The sequence below is a fragment of the Lampris incognitus genome, chromosome 1 (genome assembly GCF_029633865.1).
Source record: "Lampris incognitus isolate fLamInc1 chromosome 1, fLamInc1.hap2, whole genome shotgun sequence".
In the NCBI taxonomy this organism is placed as follows: Eukaryota; Metazoa; Chordata; class Actinopteri; order Lampriformes; family Lampridae; genus Lampris; species Lampris incognitus.
In genome coordinates, this window is record NC_079211.1 from 29910023 (window position 1) to 29925633 (window position 15611).

At 44.0% G+C, this 15611-nt stretch overlaps 1 protein-coding gene across 1 annotated transcript in view; it reads left to right on the top strand.

Annotated features, from left to right (window-relative positions):
- The first annotated feature begins 9894 nt into the window (after positions 1 to 9894).
- The window catches only part of atp11c (ATPase phospholipid transporting 11C), an 82568-nt gene continuing 76851 nt past the window's right edge, over positions 9895 to 15611 (top strand). Inside the window, exon 1 of the mRNA XM_056283855.1 lies at positions 9895 to 10353. Coding sequence (XP_056139830.1) covers positions 10327 to 10353 — 27 coding nt within the window. The 5' untranslated portion in view covers positions 9895 to 10326. The remainder of the gene's footprint in view (positions 10354 to 15611) is intronic.

A 15611-nucleotide genomic window follows, 5' to 3' on the forward strand; every position in this document is an offset into this window, starting at 1 on the left:
GCACGCACGCACGCGCGCGCACGCACACACACACACACACACACACACACACACACACACACACACACACACACACACACACACACACACACTCCTCATGCACTCCTTCCCTCTGAATCACCATGGCACACTGCAGAAAAATGGCATCAATTAATCAACATTCATGAACCGTTTACTTGAGCTCTCCTTTGTGTGCTGCAGGGCCTAATCCAGACAGAGACAAGGCTGTTCTGCAGCACTGCAGACTGCACCACTCCATCCTTTGTCGGAGAAACCCATCAACTGGTGTTTCAGGGAAATGTCTCTCCCCACTGAGAGCCTTACTTTCCCCCTCTCTCACCCTCTTCCTCTTGTGCCCCTTTCGGCACTCAGGGCAGGAAGCTCTATCTCTTAGAGGAGGCCATCCATCTATCTTGCCCCCTCCGACTCCAATTCACATCCCGCTCCACATGTATGAAGACATCTGTCCATATTTGATCAGATATTCCATTTTGCTAGCAAATGATCCAACCCCCATCCACACCCATGAAGGAGGCAGCTATTTAAATGTGCTGATACCCTCCTGCATAATTCCTTGCCAATTCTTTGCCTTGCAGAAGAAGCAAGTTTAATTGGGCTGTGCAGTTAGAGCTCTTCTACAATTACACAATTACAGCGGAGATGCATTTCTGCATGTTACGATGTTTGCCCCAATTTACTGCACTTTTCACACAGTTTAACTCTGGTTCCCTTTTCAGAGGATGCAAATTCGCCTCACTTGGCTTCAAATGAGTCATAATTGCTCATATTGAAACGTACACCTTTCTACAAGAGGTTCCTGCCGGTTCGTTCATGTTAAACCTAAGGAGAACAAAAATGTCAATTCCATTTGAGCACGCGTGCCATCTGTGTCGTCTCATGTTAAAAGCAAGGAAATTGGCCACAGATTGGATGCCGAGTATAAAACTTAACTCATTTTGCTCAAGTTAGTCAACAGAAAATAAGCCTCTTTTTGGTGCCCCCCCCCCCCACTGCTTGTTTCCTCGACTCACATTTTAACAGCTAGTCATTTTGTGATATTTTATCGTGTGTTATCTACATTTTTTTTTCTTTTGTTTCCTCATAAGGATTTCATTCACAGAAATGGAATGGAAATTGTTGTCAAATATGGTGTGCGTTCACTGTGTGTGTGACCTGAAAAGGCATTCAATTAAGTATAGCCTAATTAGTTCAAACGTAGGGCTGGCCTCTCTGCACGCAAAACAAAACGGAGTGGTCTGTTGACCCCGACATGTGATCGCCATCAAAGTGTTTTAGCATTTTCCACTCCTTCTGTCTCTCTTACATCACTGTCTTGAAAGTATTAGAAAGAAAAAAAACTCTTTATCTAGCGGGCCCTCCGAGTCTGAAGTGGTGGCCTGAACCCACCGCAAACAATGGCGTACAAGACACTGTTTAAATTCATATCCGCTCTTCCTTTCTTACGGGGGGACAACACAACAAACCATTGGCCCACTGATGCACAATTAGAAGTGATGCGGCAGTTAAGGCTACAAGCAACTCTGTTTAACAGTCTGTCTTTGACCCTCTCCCATTGAATAAATATAATGCCCCCAATGAGAGTAAGACACTGAGGTGGAGTGAAAAGAGAGCTGGGGAAGATTTTAAGCCACAGATAAGTAGTTAAAGACCTTTATAGAGTATAACACCATTATCCCTGCTGAATAAAAATAGGATTTAGTGTTTTTTCCACTTAATTTAAATCAAAAGAGTCCCCACCTTACATATTGCACTGGTAATGTAATGGAGAGAGACCCACAAAAAAGGCTTTGTGGCTCTGACACCTCCTATAGTGGGACTGTGTTGTCCTGCAAGCAAAAGAGAGAGAAAGGTTTTTTCTTCCCTGCCTTGCTATCTGCTAACACACTCTAATTGATGCTGCTGGATTCCTCCACTGGATGCATTCACTGAATAACGAGCCCCGGACTGAATACCCATGAATTGGTCCCCACCAAGTAAAGCAGTAAAGCCCCTGGCCCCCCGTCCCTTAGCCCCCCCACATCACAACCACAACCACGACCAACCAACCACCACCACCACCACCTCCCCTCCAACCTTCCCCAAAGCTCTGGTCCGCTCTGCTCTGCTCCGGCTTTACCGCCCATTAAAACACCACCATTGTGTAGAGGCGCAGTCCACAAAAGCTGTCAATCACCCCGGGTCCTCCAAAGCTTGGACTCACACAGACTGGAGTGACAGAACACCCCCCCCATCACCCCACACCACCCCTCCTCTTCCCTTCGCCAACCCCCCCCCCGCAAATCCTTGCCCCGAAAACTTCTCAGCCAACTGCCCCCTCACTCTCTCTATCGCTCTCTCTATCGCTCTCTCTATCGCTCTCTCTCTCTCTCTCTCTCTCTCTCTCTCTCTCTCTCTCTCTCTCTCTCTCTCTCTCTCTCTCTCTCTCTCTCTCTCTCTCTCTCTCTCTCTCTCTCTCTCTCTCTCTCTCTCTCTCTCTCTCTCTCTCTCACTCTCTCTCGCTCTCTCCCTTGCCTCAACGCACAAAGCATCAATCTGTCTTCAGCCCCAGCACCCTTGGCCCTTTGTCCCATCTGCAGGTGCCTCTGAAAGCACCCACGGTCGCCCCAGCCTCTGCGCACGCCACGCCTAGTCCAGGGACAGGAACTGCTGACAAAGGCCCAGTGTGGGAATGAGGGATGGGTGGAGGGATGGAGGGGGGGCTGTTCTAGGACAGATGGCTGGGGAAGTCTCCCAACTCCTCCATGGCTCCTCCATGGGGACTGTCAGTTTATATTCAGTGGTACCAATGAGATACACAAGGGAAGAGCCAGTGGAGGAATGCCCGGTAAACTCTGGAAGGGGCACTACTGTACACTTCAGTCAGGATCACTGCACCACACTAGATATGGATCTCTGCTGTAATTCATATCTAGAAATTTGACTTGAAAATACCACAAGTCATTTAACGTGTTACTGAAGCTTCTTGTATGACACATATTAATTAAAATGTTGAAACAGAAGAAAGTATGTCAATTAAGAATTCATTTTTTTCAGATTTTTTTTCTCCAGTAACAAATTCACTAGAAAGTTGCATGGACCAAAAGTAATCAAAAGTTCCCCAAACAGCAAATAAACAAAACAATCACAAATAAGTGAAGAGAGGTGTAGGTGAATTTTGAGTATTTTTTGTACATTTGCCACTTTTTCAGGTTTGCAAAATTATTAATTTCATGGGATTATTTTATAATTCTAACATGTTGGCACTACTGTACAGTCAAAAGAACATATATAGAGTAGGCCCTCCATGGGTGTTGAATTTTAATGACTACTTTGCCAATGTCTATTTATTTTTGACCTTTAGCGTGTAATATTTCTGTCTGTGCATGTCTTTTTATTCTACATTATTATGCTCTGTCTGTGCATGCCTTTTTATTCTACATTATTATGAAGTGTATTGCAGTGCACTTTCATTCTGTTTTCAACTGATTATGTGGCACTCCCACAGTACCAGATTATAGAATAAAAATCTCATGCAGTGACAGAAAACCATTACGGGCAGCCCACAGTGATTCTTGGATATTGGCCCCTCTTTGACGATATTTTATCCAATACTCAAGAAAAAAAAAATTGCATGAAAGCTAAGAAAACTAGACAAAAATGTATCATTAAATTAGCAGTAGAATAGTAGTATTATAGCATAAAGATTTAATTTTAGCTCATTAATTCATTTCATCAACTCTTCAACGTGAGAGAAATCCCTTGCTCTTGTTTTCTGCCCCGTTGTTCAACAAGTATTCACAGCTCGTTGGCGTTGCTGTGCTGCCACCAGGTGGACAGATTGTGAACTACGGAAACCCTTGTTAGAACGTCTGCCACAAGCAAATGGAAGAGCAGATAGAGCAAAACAAGAATCTGCCGGAGACAGAGGACCAAGCTAGACACAGTAAAGTATATTTCATATTCAAAGCCTAAGAAATATAGGCAATGATACGTATCTAGTAAAACATGTGTGTAATTATGTGTTCGTATGCAATAATGGGCATAGCTAACAACATAAGCAGTTAGCGGCTGACCTGTTGTGAAAGTGCAGGAGGATCCAATATGCCACTGGTTCAAAGCTGTGATTAGGTGAAATTTAATTATTCTCAGATTGAATAAAAAATAAATTATTTTGTCAAACTAACTACCTAACCAAAATAACTAACCAACCAAGTGTCTGTCTTTCTGCCTTTCTGTCTGTCTGTCTCTCTCTTGCTCTCGCTCTCTCTCTCTTTCCTCTCATTGCATATATATTTATATTTATGAAGTATATTTTAAAATATCTATAAATCCAAAGCATAAAGTAAATTTATGAAGTTCAATTTTAGAAATAGACCATTGCCACTCACATAGATTTCTATATGCCACGCAAGAGAAGAAACATTCCCTTCTGTGATACTCAGATTTTAGCGTCCCTTTATGGTCCCTCAATAATCTATTCTATCGCTGAGGAAAAACTAGAAGAATCTTTTCTTATGTAGATTTGGTCGAGACTTAACAGTATGTATACGTTTTAACTAGGTTTTGATTGCACTTTCATCTTATAACCACATGGTGGTGGAATAGCACAATTTACAGACGAACGGGTTTTTAATCTGGTCACGTGATGTGTGTGCCCCTCCTGACAAATGGCTCATCTAACGCCACTATCTAAATAACACCACATTCAACAAGTTTCCAAGCCTCTGAGTCTTCATGTATAATAGACTACAATTCCGGTTTCGGTTGAGAGAAAAACGAGAAAGATTTGGAGAAATGACATGAACGATTTGGCGAAAATCTTTTTCTTTTTTACTGGATAAATCGCCAGAAATGAAAAAACCTGTCTGTCATAGTTGGCAGTGTAAGACAGATAGGGGTGGACTTTGTATCAATTCGTGAGATTCTGACTCAGTTGTTATTTTTCTTTCTCTGTTTCTTTGTATGTGTGTGTGTGTGTGTGTGTGTGTGCGTGCGTGCGTATGGGCGCGCGCAAAATGGTCAAGAAGTCGACTCAGTAGATACTAGTTAAATATGAACAGGATGCCCCCCCACCCCCACCCCCCATTGCTTTAGACTTTATTGCAGTGAATCAGTCTGGGAATCTGTGTTCCAAACAGGTCAGCCTATGAAGCCTTTATGAAGGTCTGCTAGTAGATTGCTCCCCACCATATTGTCTTAATTAAAAAGTAAAAAACAAAAAAACAAAAAAACAAAAAACCAGGAAGTAATGCCTAATCTGGAACAGTTGATGCTTTCTCTCCCAAGAAGTAGTTTTTTCAATTGTAGCATGAATTTTCAATATAGCTGTTTTAGTTGTGACAGTTCACTATATAAAAAAATAAAAAATAAAAAAATAAAAAACTGTCTGGTCCCATGCAGACATTGAGAATCCCTTCCAGTTACTTTAATTTATCCTTTTTGTTTTGACATTGTGTATTATCAGTTTCCATTAAGCACAAAGCTACAAAATACATCACACAAGTTGTCATAGAGTGATGATAGCTCTGTAGGTAGTGATACGACACGAAGGCTAGACGGGCCATCTCCATGAATTGTCACCTTGTGGCGGAAAAGCTTGCGTGGTCCTGAGATCCCGAGAGCAATGCCGTCTGGGTCTGGCACTATGCTCCTGGTTGGGTCACCCATGGCAGTAAGGTCAAGGGGGAGGTCCCTGACAAAGAGCAATCCAACTAAGACCTATGGCTGACTTTAGGGAAGCATCACAATGGCTGGGAAGGCGGATGAAGGCTGCAGCAGAAATGGGGCCCCAGTCATCGTGGACTCCATGTCATTGGATCCTGACCCAGATCTGTCAAGGACCATGTGGTGACTGTCTTTGCACCAGTCTCCCCACGTTAAACAAAGTCACGCACAGGCATCCTCCAGAGAATAGTCATACTTGCTTCGAGGGAGCTCCAAAGATGATGATATGATGCACCCATGGACAAACAAGAACATGACTTTGGTTTGATGTTGACAGATAGACTATAGTTGGGAATGCAGTGGTAGCTCAGAGGCGAGGGAATTAGACAACAGTTTGTCATTGGAACAGCGCTGTTTCCAATCTCCAGGTGGGTTAGGAAAGTCTGGTTGAGGAACTTGAGTGAGATAAACCCCTCCACCCCATCTACCACAGAAGTGCCTCTGAGCAAGGCACTCAACCCTCCAGCTGATCCAGTTGAGTTGTTTAGTGGCCAACCATAGAAGACTGTGTATATTCTCGGGGAACGTGCAGTGTGTTGCGGAGCAGAGCGTGTGTGCTCGACTGACTTTAAATAAACGAAAGAGTTGTAGCAAAACTTTCCATTTCACTGGTGATAAATAGCAGAACATGAAAAGACTGGTCAAGTCTGTTTCTTTGCACCCAACCAAAAGTGAATGGAGCTACGACCGCCAAACCAAGATGGGCTATGGAAAACAGTTGAAGAAGCAGGCTACCAGTAGACATGTTAATAATAATCCATATTAAGAGCATAATTTGATCATCCTCGATTAGCAGATTGGCTGTTTATCACACTGATAAACACCGGACCACAAGCTCTGATATGGTCAACACCTTTGACCCAGATCATATGACCATGCTTCTGGCATGTGCTGGTACAAATCACTGAAGTTTAGTGAGCCATTATACCACTGTTTTCCTCCCTGCCCTGTCATACTCCAACCTTTCCATCTGTTCAGAATGGCCACATGTCAACATTTGTAAGAGGTTAAGAAAACACAATGTCCGTGTGTTGTACTTACAATTCCAAGTGATTATCCTGAAGGTCACAGTGCTTCATCGCACACACTGTGCTAAAATGCAAAACAGGTGTCATCACATGAATGCAAATAAGCTCGTCAAAACCACACGAGACCCCGACATCCAATCATGGCTTACTTGTGATACCCACACTGTGGGTATCACAAGAGATGTGATAATGACTCCTGACACATTCCTGTGGCACTGAACGTCAAATTATTTCCCCTGACTCGAGCGTTTGATGCCCACCATCCTCCTGAATGGGAGAGTTCCCAATCTTGGCAAAATGAAGCAAAATCCACAGAATTGCATTTAATCATAACAGTTTTTAAATGTTAGCATTAGAACAAGTTGTTCCAAATATGTTTGACTTGGGTATGCTCCGTAACCATGTGTTATCCTCATGCCTATCAGAGTAGGGAAAAGCAATAAAAGGTGTAGTGCCAGCAAAACTGGCCTCTATATAGGTGTAACCTTTCTTCACAGTACATTAAATTTCATGGGGTCCTTTCCTCAGGAGTGACACACAATTACATCTACCAAGGCCCTTAAGATACGGACTAATTTATGGAGAGAATATCAATTGGGTTTTTCTTTACTGTGATCTAATGCTTTTATGGCATCGAGCAATCAACATCCAACGTACAATACCGAAACAAATGAAACATGATCCTGTTAAAATAAAGAAAACAAAAAATAGATGAGAGGACCCCTGTATCCTGACCCCCCCCAACCTCTTTTCTTACCTTTCTCTTGCTCTGTGAGGTATTACATTATCTGTCAGTGCATGACATGATCGATTCTAACAAGCACACACACACACACACACACACACACACACACACACACACACACACACACACACAGACACACATCTTGAGCCCTCCGCTCTCAAAATACAGGACTCCTGTGTGTACCCAGAGTTAAAAAGAAGTCAGCAGGTGGCAGGGCCTTTTCTTATTGAGGAATAACCTTCCTACTGCTGTCAGAAAATCAGAGTCTGTCGAGTCCTTTAAATCCAAACTTAAACCTCATCTTTTTGCCTTAGTCTACAATTATTTGCCTTTAAGTTGAGCACTTCATAACCTGTACTGCATGGCAGGTTGGTTTCTGTCTAGGTGAATTTACCAACCACTGTTCTGCCGACGAGATTGTAGAGTATAGATTATTGACTATTACAAATTGTTCTCTTCTCTCACATCTTTTCTCTCTGAATGATGTCTTCTCCTTTCTCTTATCCTGTGTATGTGAATGGTGTGATGTGAGTCTCCCCTGTGTGCACATGTGGTCTGTCCTCCTCCCAGGTCTCCATGGTGATGGTGGTCACCACCTGGACACTGCTTGGCGTCCTCCTCATCACATTTAAAAAAAATTTTTTTTATATATCTTTTAAAGCCATATAGTTTGTTATCCTGTTTCAACGTTGTATCCTTCTCTCACTATGATGTGCGACTAATGCTTTTTCTTGCTTCTTATCCTGTGTATGTGAATGGTGTGATGTGAGTCTCCCATGTGTGCATGTGTAGTCTGTCCTCCTGTCAGGTCTACATGGTGATGGTGGTCACATGGCTCTGGTCCTAAGCTGTTCCGGTGGAATCTGGACACTGCTTGGCATCCTCCTCATCATATTCTTCATATAACTTATAATTCCATTTTAATTCTGTTATCCTCCTTCAGTGTTGTATTCTGTAAATTGTGTACACACAACATCCATTGCATGTTTGTCCATCTTTTTTTTAGGGAGTTGTTTCTTATCCAATGTGAGGGTCGAAGGACAGGATGTTGTATTGCTGTAAAGCCCACTGAGGCAAATTTGTAATTTGTAATAATGGGCTATAACAAATAAAATTGACTTGACACACACACACACACACACACACACACACACACACACACACACACACACACACACACACACACACACACACACACACACACACGCTTATGCATACAAATTCGCAGATATTAACAAAGATATTTTGGGGTTTGACCCTCCAAGATCCTCAGAATCAATATAAACTCTTTGGTTCCTTTAACATGAACTGTTGGTAGGTCAATGTAAATAGCACAAAGAAATGAGATGATCCACTGACTGATTCCTTCAGAATGCAAAAGCCTCCAAAACAATTGCCTCCATTTTGCATGCAGTGGTTAAACCTGAATGAATGAATGAATGAATCCTTACAATTACAGTATGACAGGCCGATGGAACAGCAGCAAAACCAAAACCAAAACCAATGAACAAAGCAAAAACAAAGATAATAACTGTGTCATGTACGTCTTTTAGCTTTGTTTTCTGATATATATCTAACTTTGATATTTAGAGCTGAGCTCCTGACTGCATTGGGAAACAGTCGGACAGTCGTGATGAAATGTTCCAACAGTTTTGAAACCACAAAAGTTGCAAGAGGTACCAATTACCCCCCCCCCACACACACACACAATTAAGGCCTCTGTACACAACTGAAGTGGATCTGCTGATGATAAGGAGAACATTAGAGCTAAACGTAAACCACAAAAGTTGCAAGAGGTACCAATTACCCCCACCCGCCCCCATACAATAAAGGCCTCTAAAGCTAAACGTCCCATCCAAACTCGAAATGTTGGGAGATCCTTCAGCAGTTCATACAAAGGAGTCTCGTGTGAAGCTTCTACCCAGGGACTTTTCCTTGATGCCAAGTCACCGATTAGTCACCTTAGTTTCTGTCAATTCAATTAAGTTCAGCTCAATTCAGTTCAATTCAGTTCAGTTCAGCTGAATTTACTTCAACTCAACTCACTCGACTTTATTAGCATGACAAAACATCACCTTTATCATGTCAAAGCACGGTCAACATCAAGACTTAACAGAATTCTCCCCTCTGTGAAAAAAAACGCAACGCATGGAGGGAAAATTGGAAAAATTTGTAGTCCAAACAAGGACCACAGTACCCACAATACCTTGTGAGCGCAACTCGCCGCACCTTCGGCAGGGTGGAGCTTGTAAACGTGGGAACGTTTGCGGGGCTTGCTGGTTGCCAGAGTGAGAATTGTTTGACAGGGAGGGGGAAGTGACCTGTGAGCAGGGAGGGATTCAGAATAGAAGTTACTTTCCCCCCCCCCTCTCTCTCCCCCCCCCTCCCCTGTGTCGGTCGCAGGTTTTTTGGGAGCGACCGACCGGGGCCGATTGACTCGCAAGGCGACAGATGAGTGGTACGAGTGACAGCAACAGGGTATGGTACAAAATGTCACGGACGCTCTCGGCTCCGAGCGAAGGGAAGCGCCACTAGTACACCGCAACGCGGAAAATATTCAGCGAGGAGAGAATGCGAATGATCGGAGGAGGTCGGAATCACACCAGACGGGGAGAATGTAGCATCGCTGCGGCGCGGCATACAGCTAGAACCGACGTTAGGATAGAGAACAGATAGCTAGGGAACTAGCGAGTTAACTACCACACATATACATGCAAAGTTACTCATCGGGGGATAATCTTAAAGGGAGTCTCTAAGGTGGCTGTCAAGACAGAGTTCGCCGGTAACCAGCGGTCAAAGAAGATTAAAAAAAAAGAAAGAAAAGAGAAGATGCTACGGAGAAGCTTGAACCGTTTGGTATGTGTGCGACACACACACACACACACACACACACACACACACACACACACACACACACACGGCTAGCTTGAGACATCCGGCACCGTCGGCTAGCTGTTACACACAGTCGAGGGCTCCATCACCGGCGTAGCCTACCAGAAAGTCGGCAGTTGAAACACGTCCAGGAAAACCGCAACAAGCTGTGTTGCTTAAACACGAAGCAGCTGTGTGTTGTTTCAACACTTACGAGCTGTTGTCAAGCCAGCTAGACTGCGATGTGTACTAAATAGTTGGGTAACTAAACCCAAAGTCATGCCCACCAACCAGCCTTGTAGGCTTGCTAGCTCAACGGCAGACTCAGATAGAGGCTGCTGCGCTCTGCAGCTGAAATGTGGAGTTTGTGGGGAAGGCAGGGAACATCTTTCGTCAATTTAATTTTCAACACCTTGCAGATGATTTGAATGATGAATAGCTCAGAAGAGACGGGACCTACTGTCCACCTGTAGGGTTTGCTCCTATAGCTCAATGGCAAAGGGACCACGAATGTAAAGACACATCATAGTGCCATGAGGGGCTTTGGACAAAAAGAGCCAGCAAATGGCACATGTAAGGCCCTTTTTTCTGTGCTGTGCGTGATTTGGATTGTGAACAGTTTTCTGTTTTACTAGTGCTACAACTGGGTTCATTTAGCCAAAATGAAGTAGTCGTTTCCTAATCGCGCTGTCCTACATACTCAACTATGTATCCAACTTTAAGCCTTGCGGAATGTTGGAAGTCACTGTTTTCTCCACGATTGCCCGTGCAGACAGTTATTTCATTATTCATACATTCATTTACAATACTGTGAGATTTAGTTCATTTCATTGCCGCTCTCATTGGTTTTAATTGTAATTAAATCACGGGTAGTTGAGAGATCAGTCACACGGGGACAATCACAAGCTCATCCATTTACGAACACTTGACCACCTTTACTGCCTTCTTATTTTCCTCTCTTGCTCCAATAACCTGTTGTCACCACTCAGTTAAACCTTCCACAGAGAGTGTGAGCAGTATAGATACTGACAGTGAATAAGGAGAAGCAATATAATAATTATACCACCTAACCCTCTTCCCGGCCTCTCAAAGTGTTGCCAGGTCAGCGGATTTTTTCAGCTTCGGGAGCAGTTTGCTACTGTAATTTCTCGTCGCTCTCAGCTGTAAATAATATTTTGTGTGGAGCAGGCAGACACACTGTCATTGATGCACATTGTGCCGTTATCTCAAGCCCTGGCTCTCTGCCTCCCTATTCCCCCCCCCCCTTTCCCGCCCCTTGGTTTAGGGGAGGTGTATGCATCACAGAAAAAGCGAGAGACTGTTCGTACCAAAGATGCACCGTGGAGGCTGCATGAATCTCACTTGACTCTCTCGCTATGATGCACTGTGCTACTAAACCCTGAGTGTGTCTTTGGAAAGCCATTAAAGATTGCTCTTGGAATGAGTGGGGCTGAGCTTTTCTTGGGGGGTGGGGGTGCGGATGGCGATGGTTTGGGGGATGCGGTGGGGTTGGGTACTCCAGAGGTTGTAATGCTCTGACAGGAATGCAAAATCACACTGTTGCCTTTGATGTTCTCTCAAGCCCTTGAAGGCGGCAGCGTGATCTGTGAGAGGTGGAGCCTGGCGGAAATGTGATAGTATTCATTGTGGGAGCCCCTGCCTTGACTGCGGGCAAACAGCATAGACACATGAAAGCACCACTTCCAAGGCAGTTCCTCAGTACCTTTCATGCTCCATGGTAACTAGTAGGCTTCCTCCTTCTTGCTGTGTAGCCGGACACAACCAAAATCTGAAGTTTCAGCTTATTTTTTTCCTTTGTTCCAGCTCTTCTCAGTCCTCTGTAGTCCTAATCCATCAAGATTGTGGAAACTCAACAGGTGTTCTTATTCTGTGTAATATGGCCGTAGATACTGAAGTGTTAAAAATCGTAAGATAGGTCAAACTGATTTGTTGTTAGAGACTTTTTTTAGGGAAGAATTGAAACAATTGTTGAGTTGTTTTATCTTGAGTGGTGAAAACACAAACTCATAGGTCCAGACATAATCTTGCATTTCAGTCGAATCCTTCTTAAGGATCATTTTAGGCCTATGTGCAATAAACAGGGGATTTTCATATCTTCTTTGTCACTGCAGCATGTTAATCTACCTAGTGAAAATGCACTGTTAAGTGTTTTTACAAGAGTGAGCTCGAGGCTTTTTAATTTCCTGTTATGTAGATTGCATTTCAGAAAAACCTCCAGTGCCATTACCGTGATAACAATGACATCCACCCACCACCCCAACCCTGCATTTTTTCTTAATCGTCAGGTGGATTTAGCTGATCTAAAAAGAAAATGCTGCTGATGTTCTTTCACAAAGCTTGGTATGATGCAGCTGTGGGAAGTGTACTATATAGGGGGCTCTAATTGCAAGCTACAGGAGCTCACTACCTGACTGAGACCTCCAGCACTGGCTCCACACTAAAAACAACAGGAACGAGACTCCGGTGCTCGAACTTGGTGACAAACCACCCCTTTTTTCACCTACGGAGAAAAGGGAAAATACGGAGGCACTGCCCGCATATCTCCCCTTCTCCGGTGCTCAGACTTGGGTGAAAATCAGCTGAGGAGTTAACACTCAATTGTGGTAAAAACAGGTTTTTCAAAGGTTTATAATCACCGCAAACCATGAGAGGACCTTGATCATATAGTCACAACTGTGCACAAAAATTATTAGGCTGACTGGCCCAGAAAAGGTTTGCTATGCGACCATTTTGGTCTAAGCCTGTCTGTGTTTTCACAATATAATAATGCTGGGTAAAACGTTTACAGTCGCGCATGTGTGATTCACATCTATGGTTGACTCAGATCAGGCAGCGACAAGCATATGCAACACTTCCTGTTTTGACTACAACCTAGAGGAAATTATTACTTTATAACGTCCTCATTTTTTGGATTGTTAAAATTCTTTTAATACTGTAGATAGGCCAGTGACAGAGAGCAGCACTGGTTGAGTGAGCTAAAGAGTGAATGAAGAGAGGGAGCGGCGAGAGAACAAACATTTTTTCGAAGGTTTTTAATCACTGCAACCACGAGAGGTTCTTCATCATACAGTCGTAACTGCACAAAACATTTTAGGCTGATAGGTCCGGTTTGCGAGATTAACTGCGGACGGACTCACACACACACACACACACCCACGCGTGGCCAAAGCGTGTGTGGTAGTCTGTTTTATTATATATATGTATATATACATACATACATACATATATATATATTCCCTAAATTGCACTTGTCACTTAAAGCCACTAGTTACTCCTTTATTTTGTCCCTGACTACTCAATTTTCTGCAAAATTATTTTATATGAAAGTAAAAACTCAGGGCATTTTGATATCTAACATATGCTATTAGTGACTTGTGCATTTGAGGGGAAAAATTATTAAACAGCATGGAGGGTATTTTCCTCCACCCCCACCTCCGTAGTCCCAGGTTTTTCCCTCATCTTCTTTCCTCTTCGCTCCTCTGAGTGCTTTAAGCTCTGCCCACATTCTTCTCTGCTAGCCAGTCCACCCAGCCTCCCCTTTTCTGTCCGTTTTCAGTCTGCCATCCTGCTGCAGGTTTACAAACTGCCTGCGCTGAAATCCACCTGTCTCAGTCCTGCAGTTCCTGCTTTGTTGTGACCTAACTGAATAAGCAGGCCCTTGCCTGGCAGAAGCCGGTTGTTTTGTATCAGGCCCTTTGCATGTCAAACAGAGTGCGAAAGCCCCAGGGCACCGTGAATCTGCGAGCCAGGCATAGGCTCACAAACAACTGCAGATCCAATAGACGATAGAAACCGTACAGATCTAGATTTTCTGTTGTTCTTTCCCTAAATGACACCAGGCTGAATATGTTTCTCAGAAACTGGACCAGTTCACTGATGGAAGCTCATGTGTGCGGGAAGAAGTTAAAAAAGATGGCTTTATTTTTTAGGTGCGGATACACTAACATATGCCCTCTGTTTATCCATCAGTTATGGGTCTTCTTTGATCCTTATTAATTACCAGAATTTTAAGTCCCTTCTGCTTCTGTTTGGTAGCCTTGCTGATATTTCTAGTTCAGAGTGCTCCAGATGTCCTCTGTATTGCTCCATCAAATTAGTGTTGCCATCACATACTCCAGCTGATATTTAGTGCCCTCATGCCTAAGTAGCAGCAAGTTGGTATCATTACCCCTGTGGTCCATGCCACCTGTTGGAAAGAGATGAGGGGCTCTTATCAAGGGATGGCAGTAGGCGAGTGAGGGTCCCCCAGTGGGACCTCAGGATGAGCAGCTGGGATAAGAGTGCATTTAGAGGCCACAGACCGTACAAAGGCTGTGCGGCCATTTGATTTATCAGGCCTGTTTCATCAGGAGAGCTGAGTATTGATTAGAACTGCGCTTCGTTTTGCCGCCATTAGTCAGCTGTGAGCTGGCTGGCGGACAGAAGTGCTTACTCCCGTTTTCTTCCTCTTCCTCCCTCTCTCGGTCCTCTCTCCCAGCTCTCCGTCCAGTAAGCTCATCTGCACCATACACATCAGATTAATAAATGTTCAGAGGTGTGTATGCATGTGTGCGTGCTTGTGTGTGTGTGTGCGCGCGTGCATGCGTGCGTGTGTGCGTGCGCGTGGCCGTATGTGTGATTGCGCACAAGAACTGTGATGGGATGAGTTCAGAAAGGCCCTCAGTGCCCTGCGTGACTCAAGCGAAGGACACAGTAGTGGAAGAGGGGCTATACCTGTTGTAACCCCATTGCAACCCCACCGCACCCAGCCTGCTCACCTGACAGGCTGACTCTTTTAGTCCCACAGATGGGAGTGAGAGTGGTCTGTGTGGTTTGAGGTAGGGGTGGGATATAATGGAGCAACGGGCGGACTATTGCTTTTTGTGGCAATTTTCCACTTCTGTCTAAAAGCCAGGCTGAATTCTCAGTTTGTACCTCTAAATAATTTAAGTGGCTTCATTTATTTTGAATTCTCCACACAACGCTCCTCCTCCCCTGACCCATGTATCCTCGCCAGAGTAGTGGCACTTAAAATGCTTTCTCGTCATCCATTTATTTATAAAGGCTCATCCAGAAATTCTCTGTGGCGTGCAACAGCTTCAGCATTACCCAGAGAGCATTCGCAGTGAGATGTGAAGAGAATGCTGAGATATGTGGGGGAATAAACAGTTTTTCTCTCTGTCTATCTCTCTATCTCCCCATCGCTGTCTATCTTTCTAGCTGTCTGTCTGTCATATCCACAC